Genomic DNA, 22,602 nt, shown 5'->3' on the forward strand with positions numbered 1-22,602 from the left:
ATGTTTTGAATTTATTCATCTGCACATTTCTTTTGAGGTGTTTTAGTACTTGAGTGTAACAAGAGCTGTCAGTCAGTATTTTAAGACTGACAAATGACACTTGCATTGACAAATTTTCCTCAGTCTGAATAAAATCAAGATCTGCTTATCAAAGTAGAACTTAAAGCACTAATATTAGGTCATGTAATGTTGATCTTTTAAGTCTTCAATCAGATGACAGCTTTCATATTGCTGAAGGTGAGAAACTTCATCCAGAACTGCTAATGACAACTCTGCCCATGAATCTGTATTTGATAGGCTATGAAAAATAAGTGGACAGGGAATTTCAAAGGTTAACAACATGAAGTTTTATCAGAGTCTCCAGGTCTTTTATGATGATCTATTTTAATCAGACTTAAGTTTTTCTGGTCTTAATTATTAAATTATCAATGTCTGAACAACTTTAAGAGTCCATGATATATATATATATATATATATATATATATATATATATATATATATATATATATATATATATATATATATAATTCATGCCTTTACTTAGTAATTGGAGGCCAAGAAATGAAAAGAACAGATCCCAGTTTAATTCTTTAGTCATAGCCAATAAACTTCCTCTTTTGAATTGGGCCAAGACTACAGGACATCAGGATGGGGTGGGAGGAAGGAATTTACCTATCCCTCAACTACATTTTAAGAGCGAGTGGTCTAAAGCATTCTCCATTACGGATCACTACCATCTCACCTCTGTCTGCGTGGGTTCGAGTCTCGGATTCGGCCAATGTGGGTATGTGAGAAAGCTTGCCAGTAGCTTCTCGAGGGTCGGTGGTTCTTTCTGGGGATTTCCCGGGTTCTTCCTCCACCATTAATACTGGCTGCCATGTATAGCCTATCGTGTGCTGAAAAATGGCGTTAAACCCTACAACAACAACATTTTAAGAGCAGTGACATATTAGCTGCTACAATTGCATTGATGAATTTACCAGTTCGGAGAGGTTTTTTGAACAACTGGTTTAAGCAAAATGCACTTACCCATATAGTGAAGAAGCATATCCTACGGTATGTTCATAGATGGCTTCACCACATGTTGTGTGGTTACAATTGGACCCAAAGAATAATTGCCTTCCCTCTGGTGTGCGAAAGAACTAAGATAAAATGATGAAAAGATCAGTGAGATTGCCAGAAGGTGACTCACATGATATCATCCAAAGAATTGTGATTAGAATAGGCCTAAGCTGCTGCCAGAGCCCTTACCTCGTCAAGGGAAATCTAAGCTCTCTTAACAGGACAGTCCACTTGGAAATAGTCAGCACTGAAATACCAAAGGATCCCTTGAGGGGGAGAATGATTTATATCATTTCTTCCTTTCTCTTTTAGAGGAAGCCAGACAAAACCTTAATGTAACTGGGCAAAGGAGCCTATTTGATCATGCCAACACAGATAATGATGGTAGCTGATTCTTATCTAGAAACTATTGTTGGCAAAGAAGGGAATTTAATCATAGTTACCTCTGAACTGTAAACAACTCTTTTCACAGATAGGGGTCCTGGGTGACAGTGGCATAAGTTGTTTGCCTTTCCCGATCACTCGTATCTCACCTCTGTCCACAAGGGTTCGAGTCTCAGCTTTGGCTAAGGTGGGTATGTGAGAAAGCTTGTCAGTAGCTTCCCATGGGTCAGTGGTTTTTCCCCCATGTTCTTCTTACTGCAAGGATATTGGACACCATGTTGTATATCATGTGCTGAAAAATGGCATTAAACCCACAAAACACAGACACAAATATTTCCACAGACAAGGCATGAATTTCACTCTTTGAAAACAATTAGGAGAGCAAGAAAATTGTCTCGAGGATAAAGTCGTTGACAGAAGCTGTCTGAAGCTTCAAATACCTCATGGAGTACTTGTGAATATTAGAAAGGGCTGCACTATAACCCTTAAATTCTTTTTCCTCAAAAGGACAAGAAAGTCTCAACTGCAGTTAATGGGGACAGATAGTATCAACACATTACCTACTGCTCCAAGTAAAAGATTTGCCACTTTGTATTACAAACTTCTAAGTAGATTACTTTATAGCTTGTGGGATGCAGTTTGCAGTCTTGCTTGAAAAACTGCTTGGTAGATTGATTGCTTGAGATGAGCTAAGCATGAAGATACAGAATCTATGAACAGTTGTGAAGGTGAGATTGTATGGTCTTTTCCTTCAGTGGAAAGCTCAAGGATTCATCTAGCAACAGGTTGAGAAGATCACTGAACCACCATGTAATCTTACTGATGATCACACTTTAGTCTGAAAAAAAAACACCACCAAGGTGGTATAGTACTACAGAGACATAAAGAGGGAGCTAGTAATTCAGTCTAGTAGCAAAAAATGTCCATTTCTGGCCTTCCACACAGTTAAAAAAGTGACTCTTCTACCAACATCTGAATGAGCATCATGGTGAGCTCTGAACCACAATAATCTCCTGGTTCTTGCCCTGCTTGGGGTAAAAACTTCTAGGACCAGAAGTGATTTAGACCACTCACGGGGCCAGAAGGGGTTGTCTCAATATGAAGAAGAGGAAGAGTGACCTCTCTTCCTTCCTTGGTAAATGTAGCAAGTCCTATACTGCATCATTGCACATGCAACAATATAGGATACTTGTCTGTGTCTGTACCTTTAGTACATGATAGAAATGGTAAATGACACAACTGACAGTGGTACTAAGAAGAGAGAACAATTAAAAGAAGCATCACTGTGCTGAGCAGATTCAAAATACCTTCAAATTTAGTTGAAAAAGCACAAAAATAATGCAAGGCCTGGGGAGAAAATGGCTTGACACAAAAAGGATGTGTTTGACTGAAAAGAAAAAAAGAAAAAGTTAAAGAATCCATTGAAAGTTAAATCTGTTGACTGTCCTGGAAAATGTGCACTCACATGATAATCCAAGGAAAATGAGGCAAGATTCTCCATTGTGTTGACTATGACTGGAATAAGATTAAGATCAAGTTCTTTTCAATTCTTGGATCCCTATTGCTAATTCGAGGGAATATTTTGCTTGGATTGGGTACTTGGCATCACAGGAAAGGTAAGCAGTGCAGTAATACCAGTAATGTATTACTACAATTAAAATTTAGTTTTTTGGTCTTCACTTGCTTTGCAAATGGCTCATCCTCAAAAAGATGACTTAAACATTTTCATTCAGTGCAGCGAAGTTAAATAACTTGTGTTTCTTCAGCATTCATCTCTGATTTACTTAACTTGAAATGAATTGGGTTGTTCCAATACATGTACCTTACCTATGCAAATTAACCTAATGGGCATCTTCTAAAGCAGGATAGGGAGCAAAATCATCTGTTGTTAGTCAGTCAGGCAATCTGTCAAATGATAGGTCTTTATCTCTCACTGCCTTTGCCTTTACATTCATCGTAGTAAACACCTTTTAGAGAGATGCATTTCTGACCAAGTTTCTTAACCTAACATCTTCACCTACCATTTACAGAATTAATAAACCTATCTTGAAACATATGAGAAATTAATTTTAATGCAAAAATTGAACAAAGTCATTGAATAATCAATTATAGGTCACAATACCCTACTTCTGAAATACTGGTGTACTTTTCACTGAAAGGCATCCCATCAAGAGTTCTGAATTATCAACAAGTTTCAAAACTGGCCTTGATTAGTGCCAGAGAAATATGCTCAGTAACCAAAATATGTGAAGAAAAATAAATGCAAGTCTGTGACCCATGTTAAAAATGGCATGTTGCTGATAAAGATGCATCCACAATCAAAGTTTCACAACTCTGCTACGAATGATTGCTGATAAATGAATCCGTCTTTAAACCATGAAATGTGTCACAGTGAGCTATTTTAAAACAGTCTGTGTGCTCATAACGATGCATGCTTTCATGATGTTTAAGGATCTGCTATAAATGATGCCTGAGAAATAAAATGCAAACATAGGATATTAGCCAAAATATGTAGGTTATAGTAGTCTACTATCAAACTGTAAAATGCCTTAGAAGCTCAGTAAAATGTGTAAATTGGCCCTAAACAAAATTTTACCCACAAATTGAACCATATCAGGGTTGTAACAAAATATTAAATTTTATGTCCAAAACAGATGGACTCTTCATTACAGTAAGTAGAATCCTAAGTAGAAGGTACATGAAAATAAGATGTACCCAAACATTTTAACCAAGTGGGATGCTGATGCAGATCATTAGATGCCAGGGCAACTGAGTAAGTTCTCCATTTTGTTCAAACAACTGAGGTAAATATTATAAATAGATTCAACAATCAGCAAACTTTCAGTTGCATTATATATATATATTAGTACTGAAGGGGCTTCTTGTTTTTATTCAACATAATAAACTAGCAGACTCAAAAGTCAAAACAAGATATGCTGGTTTTTAAGTGACTTGATATACCTTGACCCTTGATAGATACACCTTCCCCACTCCATTTAATATTCATCAGCATTTAATGGCATCTGACCTTAGCACAATGGTAGCTATATGGTGCTAACTAACAGTAAAATTTGGAAAATGCAAACATGATGTAAAAGACAATATGAAGGATGAAGATCTTCTGTACAAAGTATACACAATAAAAAAAAATAACAAAGGTAATACATGCAAAATCATTCAAATAAAATGTTGCCCAGATTCAGTTCTCAGTGGTCAAAATGCTTCTTCTACCACACCACCAGTTGGACATGCTCTCAAATGTAATGTGATGAGATAAAATGTCTACTGTTGCCATCAGAAAGCAAACTTGATTTGTGTTTCTCAGTCAGGTGCACATAACACTACCATAAAATGTCTGGACCAGCTAAGTACAATACTAGCTATGTAGTACCAATTAAGTTACATACTAAGAAAAGTAAAAGCTGCCATAAATTTAAGGAAGACAAGCCTTTCCAAAATGATCCTTACCATATGGCCTTGCATACCTTTTAAACTATACTAATATGGGCAAGGCAATTAATAAAGTGACAGGTATTTATGAAAAAGGACAAAGATGGCAGCTTTTGTAATCTGAATTTGTCATGTAAAAAGACTGAATTAGGCAGTGAAAATTTAATTTGTTATTACAGTGAAACAATTCATTAATGCCACTGCCACCATCAAATGGTGCAATTTATGTTGGCACCTTCTGCTAAAAGCAGGTAACACATACAAACAAGAAGAGACCAACAAGTACATGAAATAGTTTACTACAGTTAAAAGTGTACAAGAAAAAAAAACCCTAATCCAAATACAGATATCAATAAAACTGAATTAACAGAAGCAAGTTCACATTTACTTAATCTATACAAGGTGTCTCAGCAATTTAGAAGCTCACTTTCATAAAACTTATTTTATAATATTACCATGAAGAAGAATCACTGTATTAGTAAGAGACGTGTAATATTGCAAATATATATATATATATATATATATATATATATATATATATATATATATATATATATATATATATATAAAAGGTGATTTATTTGGTTGAGGTTTATAATTTATAAATTAGAAAACAAGACAGAAAGCTTGCTTGAACTGTCTTAACATTTTTGTCACGACTGAATCTTGTATTTTAAGATACTAACCTTGCACTTGATTTATCCTGTAATCTCATAATTGCAAAGTAATAAAATGTTTCCATTTTAACTACAGTTAGCCTCAATATTCAACCTTATAATAATTACAAAGTAATAAAATGTTTCCATTTTAACTTCAGTTAGCCTCAACTTTCAACCTCATAATAATTACAAAGTAATAAAATGTTTCCATTTTAACTTAAAGGAGACTAGAAATCAAAATTTTCCTTCTACGTATGTAATTCTCTACAGATTTTAATTCGACTGACATGTTTATAAATTAAATATCGTAAGCGGGTAGTGATTTTATTGCATGGAAGATACCACGATTCCGTAAATTGCCGAGTTTTTCCGAGTTTTAATGAGACGACAGATCACGTGGTACCGTGACGCAATACTAGCCAGTCCTCGAATACAAACATAAACATTGGCGAGCGAGGCAGACGGAAGGAGACCACTTTAGGGTTGCACATTCAAAACTTGAATCTGCAGTCTGATATAATAGTTTATGTACTGTACTGGTCATTGTTAAAAGAATTTTTTTAGGCACAGGCCCCGGGCTGGTGACTTAAATAAACTCAAGCCCTGACTGAAATTCCACAAGCCCGGACAGTTCATACCTGTCAACTCTCAAGCCGGGAGAAAAACCTCCTGATTTTGGGGGTATTTCCTCATCTACATCCCGATCTCGTAATATCTCTAAATTTTTCGCAGCGAAGTCCCGATAATTACATTATGTCTGTCAATTTTCATTTGTCAGAAGAAGAAAAAACCAACCCCAAACCGTTTATAAATAGATAACGTACGCAATCCACAGTCTAAGCTGCCACACTGCAGACATCGTAGTGATATGGCTGAAAAATTGTTAAAGCTACGTTAAAAATTCAAATCACACGCGCGCACGTCTAACTCCGGCACTGGACGAAATAATTAATATCACACAACAGTTTTTTTCTTCTTTTTTTTCTTCTTCAGTAAATAGAACGTGAAAATTAAACATTATTAAAGTAAATTTCAGATGTTTTTAAACAACTACAACAGTACTATAGTATAACAAAATTAAAAGAATACAATTGTCACCAATTAGCTTAAATGAATGATCACTGTGAAATTTTCTCTGCAAACAAAAGTCGCATCTCCATTTCCGCCAAAGAAACTCGGCCAGTTAACACCTGACATTCCTCGACCGTATATGTAAGTTTAATTACCATAATTAAATTAAAAGGAATAAAACAAAATATACCATGCAGTATATGTGGCCCTAAGGAACTAATTCTGAATAAATATTTTGTTCAGCAAACAGTGTTACATGCATTAAGACTTAAACCTGAAGTCCATGGCATCGTAAGTAACAACCAAATAGGCATCGATTATTTTGGCAATCAATTGCTGGTGCTTACACACACACACACACACTGTCGAACAGGGTTTCTTTGAAGTATGTCCGAAGGGCAGTCCTTTTCACAAGATCAATGCAAGGATGGAGTATGTTCATCAGTCACATCGGCTTTATTGTGATGTGATGTGATTTTGATTTTTAACGTAGCTTTAACAATTTTTCAGTCATGTCGCTACGATGTCTGCAATGTGGCAGTTTATAGTGATGTCTAGCACTGGGGCATCATGCCACAGACATGTAGCATGATGTCCCACCCTGTCACATTATCCTGACACCAGGCCGACCAGTCCTAACACTAACCTCTTAATGCTGAATGCCAAGCGAGGCAGCTGTTAGTACCATTTTTAAAGTCTTTCGTATGACTCGGCCGGGGATCGAACCCACGATCTCCCGCATCCGAGGCGGACGCTCTAACCACTAGGCCACCGGAACGGTCACATCGGCTTTATTGTTTGCGTACTTAAATCAAAACTTTAGCTATTTTGCAATTTAGCCAGAGCTGACCAAAATATGCAAAATGGGCTTGTCCTGGGGGAATAATAAGGCGTATCACATGGAGAAAAGGTACGTCCCATGGGCACTCGCACATTAGGGCAAGGGGTTGGGTCAATAGTCCCCCCCCCCCAGTTTCTATTGTCAGCCATTTAATGTGAAACTTTGACCTCTTTTCTTTTAATCGCTGTTATTTAAACTGCCCAAGGAATAATTTTATATCAGTTCCAATCATTACAGATTACCGTTTATACATACTACATGTATACAATGATTTTTTTTTAAAATTTGTAATTTTTATAAGATTACTGAAAATTTTGTTTTCTCGAAACACGACAGGTTTAGAATATTATTTCTGGCAAAGCCTCCATTTGATTAAAATCAAATCTAAATTTCACCTTGGACAGTAGTGATTTGATTTAGATTGTGCCGTGTTAAGGCATGCATGTCAACATCTTGAAAATACATTTACTAATTTCACCAGCGCGATCAAAGTTTCCTCAGGCAATTTTTGTTTCGACAAGCCTGACGGGCACCTCATTTTGAATACAGGATGGGCCGGAACTAAAATCAGAGGGACCCAGGGTGTCGGGCTATCCGATTTATTTTTAGCACTGCTGGTGTAAATAAAAGATCTGTGAATTGATTGTTGCATTGTGTGGTCACTTACTCGGCCTTCTGCCTATTTTCGTAACTCACACATTTAACACTTTTCCCAGGATTTAAAATATTCAACGTTATGTCTGGAACAGAGCCAACTTTTTGTCTAAGCCTAGCATTTGCGTATCCTTGAGCTGCCATTTTTTCAGAATCCCTCTCGTAACAGTTCTTTGAGAAATGTAACGAGCACATAGGGCTGTATGGTGTTGCTTTGAAATCGACTCGTTTGTAATAATGTATCCATTCTTTCAGTATGCCTTTATCTTTCGGAAAAGAAAAAAAAAATGTTGTCCACTGGCTTTTCTTAATGTTTTATTACACCCGTAAGCAACGCAAAACGGTATTGTCTTTTACTCTGGCAACTCCCACTTGGGCTGCTGGAGTCGCTACTATGACGTCACATCCCGAAAGTAACCGAATAGGCGCGGAAATTTTGCATACGAGGTCACGGAAATTCAGCTCCTAGAAGATAGGCCAATATTTTAATATTGGCATTTCGGTCGCAAATGATACTTCAGAATAAGGTTTACTGCTATAGTACCTTTATTATTATCCAATATTTCCATTGGTTTCTGGTCTCCTTTAAGTTAGCCATATTTCAGACTCAGCTGGACTGCATCACTGCATAAGAATCAGAATATTCAAAAGCTTTTACCTCATCACTCAGGTAAAATTATACGTGCTACATAAATGTAGTTCAAAGCAACATACCAAAAGATGAAAATAAACATTCAAACAATGAATCACAATTAAAAAATGCCACAATAAATAGAATAATATATCTTCCAAACACAAGTGTCTTTCAATCATTGATTAGATGAAATCTCTTGTTGCAGGATAAAAAATGTATGTTTATTACTATTTCTATTATTATTTCTCTATTTCAGATCAAATGCGCTATGAAAGCAGAACCTAATCAAGAATTAAATTTAGCTACAAATGTACATAGCAAACAAACTTCATTCTTATCTCAGCTCTGCTCCTTTTCCATACCATTACAAAAAGTCTCTAGTTCCTCATTCAACTTGAATCCTTCCAAATGCCTTTGATCCAACAATGAATATAGTGTGTTCATGGCTTCAACATATACATCACAACTTCCATACACAATAGCTAATATTTTAAATGAATTCTAGATTAAACTCTGACATTTTATAAGTGATAATTATTATATGCTCATTTTTTTCTGTTAACTTTTCATTGTCAGAATCGTTCAATATTTTATGATATTGCACACCTTCATATTGCATTCACATGCATATAGTAACTACTTTCTATTGTAAACAAACAATGGATGCAGACGCCAGCACTTTTGACTTGTAAACAAATCATGCACTTTATGTTTTGGTTAATTAAATTTGTTTCTGAATGAAGTAAAGCAGATGTTTCATGGACTGCCACATACCAGATTGCTTGGCACATTTCGCACTAACTTTTTGATCAATGTTTTGGATTTAGACTAGCTATACAGTAGATGCAAGAAAGGGTCCTTACAAATAACATACAAGTTAAAGGCATAAGCTGTCTTCTTTAGCTGATAATAAGAATGGGAAAAAAGATACTTAATTTTACATCCTGAATTTCCTCAAAATGTACTTTCTTAGTTCTGCAAATCTGAATTACATGTAATTTCAAATATAAGTGCAGTTACATCCTCCTTACTGCACTCAAAATGAAATAAGTGTTAAATTCCATAGCATCTTTTTGATAAATGCAATTGAAAGACTTTATATTTTTCCCACATTATGATTTCAAACATTCAGTGACAGAAACAGAACCACATCTGCAGACGTCAACATGCTTCTCCCTCGCTTCTTCAATCTGATGCATTTCATGTGGATTTGTCACATATAAATCCAATCCATAATCCCGAAATTTTGTAGAATTGAAGAAAAAAATACCAAAATCTATTCATTCCAGATCAAATGGAAAAGTTGTTGCATTGCGTATTCATTCACAATATGACTCCAAATTTCAATTTTAGGCATGCGACTAAGTTCGAATTTATCTGGGCGGAGTTATGTGCGCAGTAATAATGTTGTTGTGCACTGATGAATCTGCACTTGTGTATTTTGTTTGGAATACAGCATACATTCAGTTACTTTTTTTCTTGTATATTTTGTCAATATAATTAAGCATTAGATAGAATAAGAAAATGAGCATATAATAAAAAGGTTACTGCATTTGTATGGGAAAATATGAACTCGTTTTGTTGGATGGATATACTGCACTCCCAAGCTCGTGCAGTATTTACATCCGAAAAACACACGTTCATATTTTCCCATACAAATGCAGTAACCTATAATTATTGCACTATGTACTGGTCATAATACGCATGAAGTAAACAAACTTGGTTTTTAAGTTATTTCTGGACATACAACTAAACGTTTTGCCTTGTATTTCAATAGTTAACAAATACATACTATCAGGAGACCAGCAGATTTTACAGTAACTGCGCAAGATGTGATGGGCTGCCATCAGCAGGCAGTCCTGTAATTTTCACATATTCAGTTTTATGGGTGGTCAAAGTGCAGCACACGGTCAATTCAGTCTTTAAGACTGAGGAAAGCCATAATTTCCATTTGTACTTTATTGCCATTAATATTAAGTATATACTAGTACTGACAAAGCAAATCCAAATGGGGAAATTTAAAAATCAGTAATCTGTTAAATAATTAATACATATATCTCTGCAACTAACAGTATTAAATTCAGATAGATAAGCTAATAGTCTCTTACTGAATGCAAAACAGCAGGTGGATGAATCAACAAATTCTCTATCCTGTGTCTTCCAATTCAGATTAAGAATAAATATGGATAACATGAATAAAGTATATCGTGGCATCTACTTTATTATATTAAAATTTCTGTCATGTGTAATTGTAATTAAATGGGGAATATTACCAAAAATTAAACAACCATACAGTTCTACATGATAATGTTAGCATTAAATCATACTACCACCACATAAGCTAATTAATGTCCCACCTTACTGTTAAAGGATGATTACTGCAATATTGTAAGATTTATGAGAGAAAAAATTCTGGGATCTTCCAAGAACAAATTTTGTATAGACAATGTGGCAAAATGGAAAAAGCTTGCAATTATTAAGCCATACAGCAGAGAAAAATATACTGGTCTTGTTCATAGAATGCTGGTATGTTCAGTCAGCTGAACGCATGTCTAACTGACTAACAAAACCATTATTTAGTTTTGTGTGGTGGTCCCAGGTTGATGACAACTTTGTGCTGAAGCCAGACAACCTGTGGTTCCTGGTTCTCATTTGGCAGGGCCACAGTAGTGTTTCGGTACTCATGCTTAAGCCAGAAACATACCTGAAGAAATAAATCAAGTTGTTATATACAATTCACTGATTACAAATTTAAAATCTAATGCCTTACATACAGAGATGCTGCCATCTATCCACAAACCTGACTTGCATACTTGTAACCAATAAATAGCACAGTGCCTAGTGTCTCTGGATGTGAGAACACACCTGATGCAAACAAAGCTCTGATGAAGATATTACTAGCTTTAAATTAAAGGGAAAAGAAACTTAAATGCAAAACAAATGACAGCCATTATTAACTCTACATTCTGCCTAATACTACTATTTTTACCAGGAAAATATGGAAATGTGCACTTAGTGTATCATTTTAGAATAACTAGATTTGTGTAAAACATATGTGCATTGAAACAGAAAAATTGGAGAAACTGCTATAATGGTATTAAAATCTAATCAAGTCATCCACATAAGTATACAAACAAATATACAAAATTTCACATGTCTAACTTTACCATTATTATTGTAATCATACCAAAAAGGTTTCTACTTAACAAGGTCCTAATCCCAAAAGTAAAAGAAAAAAAGTGCATAAAATAGGACAAAATGCTACGATGGCCTGAAAATGTAACTAGATCATTTACGTATATACAAATATGCAGACCAACTTTCATGTGTCTGCCTCAAGTGGTTTTGATTAATCATGCTAGCAAAGTTTATATCAAAAGTCCTAGTTCAAAAAAGTGAACAAATTGCTATAATGGTCTCAAATTTAATCAGGTCATCTACATTTGCATACAAATATACTATCCTAATGCTCAAGGCAGATCAATTTCGAACTGAGTGCCAAGTTGATGCCATTTTCTTAAAGTTTTACTCTTTCAAGAAAACCCAGCAAAACCTGGTAAAAGGGTAAACCAACCTTTGCATCCTCATCTTGCTGAAGTGGGGTCACTTTAATGAATATACCAACTTTGTTGGCTTTGCGGAAGGCAACAACACTAAAAGGAAAAGGAAATAAATATAAATACATACAATCAAACTATTGAGACTAAGAATGGCCTATCATGTTAAAGTGACAATCAAATCAAAAGGAAAGAACAAAAGTCCTGAGATACTGCTATTCATATCTTTTTATATAAACATCCTGTTCTTAATAATCTTTTTATTTTCAAAATGTTCTGTACTTCTGAAACATTATATTAGGAATTGTGGTTATATCCTTTTAAAAGTATTTTTTACGGTAGTTTCAAGTATTACCACTAGTGAAACCATGTGTTGTTGTTTGTCCCTCAAGTTCAAAGATAACCATGACATCACTAACTGGTTTGATTTTTTTGAGTACATAAGTGGATGATCAGGCCTATTTGCACTCTGAACTTTCTGCAGCACGTGACAGGAGATACTGCTTGGGTTTGCTTGATCAATAGTGGATGTATTGCAGTCCTGATATTTACACTGCTCATGCTTTTGCTTTGCCTCTGCAATTTTCCTCTATTCAAAGTCTGTAGCTCCAGTATAGATGAGACAATGTCAGGTGGAGTGATCCTGTGCAAGATCTTCCTAAGACTAAGGGTAAATGCTGAAGTGTTTCAAGGATGATTTTAGTTAATCTTTTAAGTGTTTCTTCTGACTGCTCTGATTTCACTTTCCCTCCTTCAACTAGCCATAGATCTTCTTTGGTAGTTGCTCTTCTGATATCCTGGTTGACATGGCCTGCCCATCTCAGCTGTAAGTTCATCAGTAGAGTGTGGATGCAATGAATGCCTATTCATGTGAGAACCTCAGTGTATTCATCAGTTTCCTCACGCAGCCCGTATGAAAATGCTTTAGCTTCTTGGCATGGCATCAGTACACCATCTACGTTTTGCAAGCATACAGCAGTCGGCAACACAATGGCTTTATAGATTTTAAGTATTGTTTGAAGACTGATCCCAAACATTTGCATTCAGTCTTCACCCGTAAGTCTCCTCAGATTAAAGAGCTTGCCATCTGTCCAGTATTTGATGTTGACCCCAGTGTCAGTCACAGAAGGCATCAGTAAGCATGGCAGAGAACATACTGAGGAAGGTTAGGGTCAACACAGAGTCTTACTTGACTCCACTTGTGACTAGGAATGGTTCAGATGATTCACCATCGTCCACAACATTAAGTGAAAATTCCATCACGGAACTGCCAAACTATCATTATTAGTTTCTCTGGGCAACCAAATTTTGCCATGATCTTCCAAAGGCCTCCATGGGTGACTGTCTCAAAGGCTTCTGTCCTGGAGTTAACGAGCTGCAAACACCAAGACCGTGGTCCAGTGTCCGTTTCTGAAACCAAACTGACTCATAGGCAGGAGCCCTTGATCAATGTTGCTGCTCCAGGTGCTATGTCATTCAACAGCAGGTCAATAGCTTTCAGAATTTCTGTCAGCATTTGGAGGATCAGCAAGTCTTATATGATTTCCAGTTGATAAAGTGACCCTTCATTGATCCATGACTGCTGATTGATAATGCTGTTGAAGTAGTCTTCTCATCTTTGAAATATCTTTTCTTTGTCAGTGAGTACTCAGTATTGGAAATGTTCCTGGTGATTGTGGCCCATATATTGCTTTCAAAGCATCACAGAATTTCTTCATGTCATTCCAGTCGGTGTAGGACACCCTCCCAATCTCTTCTCCTGACGATAACACGGCCAATAAGATGCCAGTACTTGGATCCTGGGTGCATCTGAGAAATTGTGATTTGGTAGGCAGAAGACTGTTGGTGATTAGGATGTCATGTTCACTGCATTTCCTGAGTAGGAAGAGTCCGTTGTTGCCAAAGCTGTCTTTGCCAATGACACCTGGCCATGCCTGGTGAGCTGTGTCATCTATTGCAATGAAGTCACCAGGGATGACAAGCTTGTCTGTCTTAGGTAGTTCTACAATAAGAGACTCCATGTGTCCATGATTTCATCTGGGTTAGTCATGGTAGATGCATAGGTGCTGATGATTGTTGGATATCTTTTTCCAGACAGCAGAAGTCTCATTTTATGTAGTCTGCCATTCATGCCCTTTGGGAGAACTGTAAGCTTGCTAACTAACCGTGATTTAACAGCAAACCCAACACCAGCTTCATATCGGTCAATAAAGAAAAAGGAGTAGGTGGATCCTATACTTTAGTGAGTTGTCCTTCATCATCCAAGTAAGTTTCATTTAGGGTTGTTAACCCTTTACCTTATTGAGTGTATGGCTTTGTAGGCAGTTGATATACATATACCAAAGTCACACAGTGCAGTACACTATAAATGTAAGACCTGTTACCTATTTGACTTCATGCACATAAGCCTGCCTGTTAACTGTTATAGCAGTGCAATCTATGTAATATTCAACATCAATTTTAACCATTTTACACTTCAGACACTGATCTATTATGTTTTAAGAGTAAAATTTGATTGTTATAATTGTATAATTATTTTTCAGGGAAGAATTTTTTATGTGCTTTGAAATCTTGAGAGAGCTAATTGACCATCAAGCCAGTAAAGCCATGTTACCAACCTCGAAATCAGTTCTTTGTCCAAGCCTACATAACTAAATCATCAGAATTTGACAAATTATAAAAACTCAGTGTTGACTACATCAATATCAGAGCTTTTACCTAAGTTATTAAAGCTTTCATAGTCATGATTCTTATCATCCAAACTCTAGAAAGTAGTGAACAAAATCTGCAGCCTCCATTTTTGAGAGTGGAGAATCTCACCCAGTTACTTAAAATAGCAGATTACAAATAATCTTACATAGTAACCACGTGATCTGAGGTAATGGTCATTTACATCAATGAATGGGGTATCTAATAAGGGGTTTTCCAAGAAGGTGGCACTAAGAAAACCAGCTCAAAATGACTGATGTTTACAGCAGGCATCCAAACATACTTCCATTAGAATGGTGTAGAGGCATCCAAATTTGCTTACATGAGAATCGGGTAAAAGTGTCCAAGGGTGTGTACAAAAGGTAAAGGACTATCTGGATGTCAGGAACCATGTACAAGGGATATGACTACTACCAGAGCTAAATATCAATCAAAATTTGAGTTGCCTCCCTTGATAAAGTAAAATGACCTGAAAGGCCAGTGAATCATGTTATTAACTTAAGTAAGATCATAAAGTTTGTTTACTATTATTAAAATTACAAATTATTTGGTAAGCAAGACTGGACATAATGCCATAGACACTGATGGAGTAAATATCCTCCATGCCAATAAAATAACTGCATATTTGTGTTGTAACATTTCTAGAAAACATCTAAGTCAACCAAATGCTTACTCTATCATACCTGATTTTTTTCTCTCCTGATATCACTCTTTATCCATCAAAGTCTGGATTACTCTGTTCTTACATTCCAACATGTGACAACCTAGGTTGCATCCTGATGAAGTGAAAAGTGTTTTCTCCATCTCTCCCTCTCTCCAAATATACATACCAACACCCTATAGAGTTTTGGGTTGGAGGAGAGGGAGAGAGGGTAAGAACTGTGCATTTTATGCTGAATCAGTCAAAATTAAAGTGGTGTCTCCCCTTCTTGTTTTCTTAAAACCGTTAGTGAAAGCTGTTGATGTGTGTGTTTTAAACAATCAAAATAGAACATATTAACTACTAACAGGAACAGTTACTTTGTTTATGTCAAATTTTCCACAGCAGAGCTCTGCTTAAACTTACTGAGTTGCAATTTTCTCTGAAAACAGTCAGTCCTGAAACCATTGTAAAAAGGCTAAAATTTAAAAGAGAAGAGATAGCGCTAATGCAAATGCTATTTAATGCATACAATTGCCAAAAATCTAAATTTCAAACAGATAATATCTTTAATGCAAAGTCTATTTAATACATACAATCATCAAATAAAAGCTTGAAAGTCTGTTAACAAAACTTATCAGAATCTGACAGTGCTAGCGTTATGCCGTGGTTTAGCTTTAAACTTTGCCAAAATACTCAAACTCGTCAAATGAAAACATTAACAAGGTTCTTTATGAGTAACTCCTTTGAAATGTGGAATAATTTCATCTGCATTTTTTTATGGCATGGAAACCACTCAAGAAGTTGTCATACAACTTGAACAGGAGGTATAATATGCTTCAAAACCCAACCTGTAACACATCTTAAGGAAATTATGGAAATAAAGATTGCTAGGGGATGCTGAAAGGCAATTTTTCAATGCATACAACACCCACCGAATTTCAACTAGAATTATTACACAAATGTTTCAGAAAACAAAATAAAACCAATAACCACTGCCTTTTCTTTTGGAGGAAATCAACCTTAACGTACATAAAGCATGAAAAGCCTGATATGAGGTGAGAAAAAAGTGAAGCAGAGTGGAGGGAACCATTACCTGCTATCATCCTTAAATCCATGCTGAGTCTGGCTGTTGTCATCGTAGATGGCTGAATCATCCCTAGGGGCCAAAACTATCTCCTTTTTGGGCAACTCAGTCTGGGTAAAGCCAAATAAAAATTTTACTTGCATTTTCTTGGCTATTAATAAACACAATACTACATTTTAAAACAAGACTTTCTCCAAAAATATCTTATCTATACTGTACTCCAAAAAGAAGCTTTCATATTAATGCATCATACAAATAAACTGTGAAGTGAATAACTGTTTCAGGTGTCACTGATTCTACACTAGTCAGAGATTACTTAAATAAATACACTCTGTTTTTTCTTTTGTTATTCATACATGTGATCTAGGAAATTTCCTTGAATTTACAATTTTATCTGATATCTATCTGGAACTATTGACTAATTGTTGATCAAAATGAGAAGTGTTTTAAAAAAATAATCTGCATGACACACTTTAGCTAACAAGTTAAGTGTTTTTCATTTAGTGAAAACATCAGAATTGTTGATGATCCTGGAATGTATAAGCTGGCAGATTTTTTATGACATTAACCTTGAAGTTGTAGTCTACAAGTGCTGAATCTCTGAGTCATCAATTTTCACTGGTAATGAGAACCAAAGGTTCCACAAAATATTATATCATGTCAGTAAACTGTGATATTATGTATTCCCATTGTATACAACCTGTAGAACCTTTAACACAGAAAATAATGTCGTGTCAGTAAGCTGCCATGAAGTACTCCCACTGTGCACAACTTCCAGAACCTTCAACACAGAATATGATGTCATGCTAGTAAACTGTACCATGATGTACTCCTATAGCACATGACTTCCAGAACCTTCTAGATGGAATATGATGTTGTGTCAATAAACTGTGACATGATGTACTCCCACTACACACAACTTGCAGAACCTTCAACTTAATATGATGTCAGGTAAGTAAACTGTGCCATGATGTACTCCCACTGTACTTGACTTGCAGAACATTCAACACAGAATATGGTGTCATGCTAGTAAACTGTAATGTACTCCCATTGTACATGACTGTCAGAACATTCAACTTAATATGATGTCAGGTAAGTAAACTGTACCATAATGTACTCCCATTGTACATGACTGTCAGAACATTCAACTTAATATGATGTCAGGTAAGTAAACTGTGCCATTATGTACTCCCATTGGACATGACTTGCAGAACATTCAACACAGAATATATGATATCATGGTAGTAAACTGTACCATAATGGACTCCAAATGTATACAACTTGCAGAACATTCAACACAAACCATTAACAGAGTCTTCACTATACTGTCACAGCCATCACTGTAGCATAAAAGTTATCTTCATGTCTATCCGTATCTACTAATGCATGTAAGACATAAATGATATTTTACTTTGACAATAACTATGTCAGTGTCAGTGAGAATGTATTAACAAAAACTTACCTTAGTGTTATTGTTCACAGCAGTCTCCTCCTCCAGTGGCAGCAACTGAAGCTTGGTGTTGTAAGTGGCAGGGTTACACACTGTCAGGACTACCTTAGTTTCCTATCAAGATGAGATGATCAGGACATTCATTAAAAACTATTTTTGTATCAGGCATAAGTGCACAGAATAATCCATAGGAAAATGGAGATATAAAAACATGTAGCAATCCCTTTTGGTCAGAATATACAAAAAGTTAAGAATATATGAAGGTTGGGGCTGCATCTACAGCCCAGTCAAAGCACTGCTGAAATGCTCTAACCAAAACCTCGACAAACTGTTGATATTCTAGGCAAAAAATAACTGCAATGTCTCCATGCAGACTTTACATAGCAGAAGTAAATTGTAAGTACAAATATCAGTCATCAACAACCAAAGCACAACCTACAGATGCCACATGAAGTACCAGACCTAGACACTAAACATCTCAGCTTTATGTACATTCTTAAGCCTGCAATGTTAGTCTTTTTGTGCACTTATATTTCTATCTAAAATTGATACAATCCTTTTAAATTACATAAAATAGAGTCTTTTACAAATTTTCAGTGATAAGAATGCATTCTAATTTGATGCCAAGACAGATAAATGCTAGTGAGATTGGGATGGTATGGTTAGTGAAGCCGATGTCAGTTTTCACATTAACTAGCTGCCTCCCTATATGTGCTTCACTACCAAATCTGTCAAGAAAACACTGGTCAAACTACAGGCCCGCAGGACATTTTTTGTTTTCTCCAGTCATAGAAAAAGTCAGTTCTGTGGTTATAGTATAATTATTATCACACAGATATATGGCCCATGAACTTTACATTTTTTTGTCAATGTGGCCCACAGAGTTGAAGATTTTGGACCAACCTGCCTTAAAATGATCATTCTGCAGTGAAATCATGTTGTTACTGACATGAATAAAACATGGCTGTTCCCAATCTATTTTCATACATTTGTTTTCCAACATTCTTTTCAACTGCTTGCATATTTGGAAATCCCAGAATAGTATAAGTAATTGAGAAATCTAAATTGGCTTGAATCTCATTTATCTGTTAACAAATGATACTATCTCAAAGGGACTAATTCAAGTGAATCAAACATGCAGATGTCAGGCAGTTCTAGATTTTTGAAAAACTACATAAATGCAGCTCTAAGTCTTGCAGTGAAATTTATCCAGTCTTAATTGACTATTCCCCAGTGTGTGTGTGTGTGTGGTTTAATGGCACATCAGAACAAACTTGGCCATATAGGGCCATATAGATTTAGATACATCAAAAAATAGCATAAAAACAACAAAAGATAAAGGCCAATAAGAGCAAAATCTTTAAAACGCTAAGTCAAATGTTTTACATAAAAACTGGTCAAAACTGATGTTGGCTTGATGCAGTATTTATGTGGTACTTTATTAGTCCTACATGTAAGACACAGCACATGTTGATTTTGTGTAGGTGCCATGTCTTACCATCCAAATAACGGCCTTGTATAGTGTGTTCCGATGTCATTGACATCGAAATGAGTAGTCAAAGTTTCAGGAATATCTCACATATCTGGCAGCATATATCGACACTCTTCCACTAATTTATGTGTAATTAATATACTTACTGTGCTGTCTTTATCCTGGTGGAATGAAAATATGACACTAGCAAATGGATGCTTTTTCATGTTCCGTTGACATACATTTGAATTTGTTGCAATGTGACAGTAGTCGAGGTATGCCAAAGTATGTTTAAGTAGGTTCATGTGGGGGATATGTTTCTCGAACGAAATGAAACGTTGCTTTACAGTTCCAATAGGCATATTATATTTTTATTCGTTTCGTTAAAGAATAATATTTCCACTTAACCCGATTTTGGCATTCCTGGCTTTCATCGTTTTCCAGTCAACTGAAATGTAGGCCATTGAAAATTGAAAACAGGTCAATTTATTTTGTGAGAATTTTTAATTTATTATAGAAAAGGCATCAGAGTAAAGTAAAGTCTGACTAAAACATTATTACTTTACTTTGTAGAAAAGCACCATTATTTTAGTTGCCAGTTGTGTGAGATATTCCTGAAAATTTTACTTTTGTTATGATATTAGTCGACATCAAAACACAGCGCTATTAGTTAGGCAGTAAGACCATGACGCCCAAAATATAAATATCAGCATCAGGTCTTACATGTAGGACTAGTACTTTATAAGACTAAGAGATAGTAGAACTGAGGGATGATAGCTTGATCCCATTTTATATGGTAGAACTGAGGGATGATAGCTTGATCCCATTTTATATGGTAGAACTGAGGGATGATAGCTTGATCCCATTTTATATGGTAGAACTGGGGGTTGATAATTTGATCCCATTTTATATGGTAGAACTGGGGCTTGATAGTTTGATCCCATTTTATATGGTAGAACTGGGGCTTGATAATTTGATCCCATCTTATTTCCTATTTGAAAGAAACTAATAGGAAGCTGAATGAATGTACTTACCTTTTTAAATGGTAGTTCTTTTGGCTTCAAAAAACGTATCTCTGGAACATGATTCCTATTAGAAAAGAATTAATTTCTAAGTCTGATATTCTAGTCAAGATTTAACGACTTTAATAACATGTATAAACATTCAACTTTCTTGAAATAGTTTATTATGCAGATCCGCCATAATGAGACTGTTAGCTGGCTACATTATCCTGAACACTGTTCCAATGGAAACAGGACAGCATATTGTTATATTCAAGATGTCCATTCTATTTATTCTTTTTTCTCTCTTTTTTTTGGTTCATTTCTTTGTTTTGCTTTGCATCAGTAAAACCTATTTAATAACTTAAGCACAGAAATTATGTATTTATTGCTAAACTGTAATTAAAGAAGTAATTCATAATCCCTACCTCTCTACATAAAAATATACAGATTAGTACAGTAAAACCTGTCATGAGCGACCTCTGCTATGAGCGACCACCTGTCATTTCCAACCACAATCGTAATGCATGGATCGATTGTACTATATAAACGCTTTGTTATGAATGACCACCTGCTGAACATGACCAGCGACCGTGATTTCTTGGCAAAATATGCATTTTGACACTGCTATGAATGACCGCATCGCCAAAAAAACAAAACAGATTGACACCACTGACCTTAACTTAATCCTTTGTAAACACTAGAGCTCGGGATAAATGTAGTATGCAAACAAAGTGCATATTAAATAACACTATAGTTGCACAACCATATATCGAGAGAAATACCTCTAACCATCATTTAATTCTTTGTAACAAAGACTGCATAAATAGTAAATATTGCTCTAATAAAGTATTTAAAAAGAATTTGTCTTGCTACAGTACCAGTTTTGTGAAATTTACAACTCCAGCGTACGGTGTCATTTGAAAACTGCAGTAAACCAGACTAAAGTACATGTCACTAACTGTCATTGTAGTGCCGAAGTCATGTGAATAGCCAGTAAGAGTAACATCAAAGGGAGTAATGATGGATATACGCAGTCAATTTAGAGGTTTGTATTTTTTCTTTATCTTTATGAAAACTCATAAAATGCCGGTAATCCTTATGTCCCAGTGAGAAATCGTTTGAAAGGGCTTCAGTGTAGTTTTGAGTACATCATTTGTCTTTCCAGTTAATCCATAATGCCTGGAGGGCGAATGAGCTCACTGTGTTTACTACTAGTAAGTGAGAATCATTTCTGGATTTTTTTAAAATTATTTTTTATTTCTTTTGTTAGTGTTTCACCAAGCCACTATCTGTTTACCTGGGTGCAGATGGTCGCAACCTTTGTTTATCGAGCTATAACGCTGTTGATTTAAACTTCATCTCAGAATAAATGTATTGTTTCTTGATGAGTTAATTATGTCTTTTGGTTTCATCCATTGGTACATAATACATATTTATTCCACATTTCCCCAAAACCTGATCAAAACCGATAGTCTTTATAACGTCAACACTAATAACAATGGCAGAACCTCCACTGAAAAAAAGAAAAATTTTAACACTGGAAGAAAGGATTAATGTCATTGAAAGAAATGAAAAAGGGGAGACCGCTCACAAAATAGCAGTCAGCTTAAGCATTGGTAAAACGCAATTTCAAAATGTAATCAAAGACAAGTCCATTAGAAATGAATGGCAGAAAGGTGCACAAGCACAGAGGAAATATGCCACAGCACGACGGACAGTTTAAGGAGATCTGAACAAGCGAGTATGGGAGTGGTTTTGTGTTGCAAGGAGTAAAAACATACCAGTAAGTGGAAAGTTGATTCAGGATAAGGCAATAATTGAGATACATGTTCAGACCAAACAGCTGAGTAAAACATGTCAACAAAGAAGTATAATGGATTTCTTAAAAAACAAGTGAATAAGTGTATAGAATAAGATATATACATCATA

The 22,602-nt window shown here is 35.6% G+C and overlaps 1 protein-coding gene across 1 annotated transcript in view; it reads right to left on the reverse strand.

Moving 5' to 3' along the window:
• Positions 1 to 8,702: 8,702 nt before the first annotated feature.
• The window catches only part of LOC149806031 (dynactin subunit 4-like), a 38,923-nt gene continuing 25,023 nt past the window's right edge, over positions 8,703 to 22,602 (reverse strand). The window contains exons 10-14 of the mRNA XM_089950884.1: positions 20,704 to 20,758; positions 18,211 to 18,312; positions 16,758 to 16,858; positions 12,330 to 12,408; positions 8,703 to 11,459 (exon numbers count right to left, since the gene is read on the reverse strand). Coding sequence (XP_089807010.1) covers positions 11,328 to 11,459; positions 12,330 to 12,408; positions 16,758 to 16,858; positions 18,211 to 18,312; positions 20,704 to 20,758 — 469 coding nt within the window. The 3' untranslated portion in view covers positions 8,703 to 11,327. The remainder of the gene's footprint in view (positions 11,460 to 12,329; positions 12,409 to 16,757; positions 16,859 to 18,210; positions 18,313 to 20,703; positions 20,759 to 22,602) is intronic.

Source organism: Sinohyriopsis cumingii, chromosome 2 (genome assembly GCF_028554795.1).
Source record: "Sinohyriopsis cumingii isolate HCF-2022 chromosome 2, ASM2855479v2, whole genome shotgun sequence".
Taxonomy (NCBI): Eukaryota; Metazoa; Mollusca; class Bivalvia; order Unionida; family Unionidae; genus Sinohyriopsis; species Sinohyriopsis cumingii.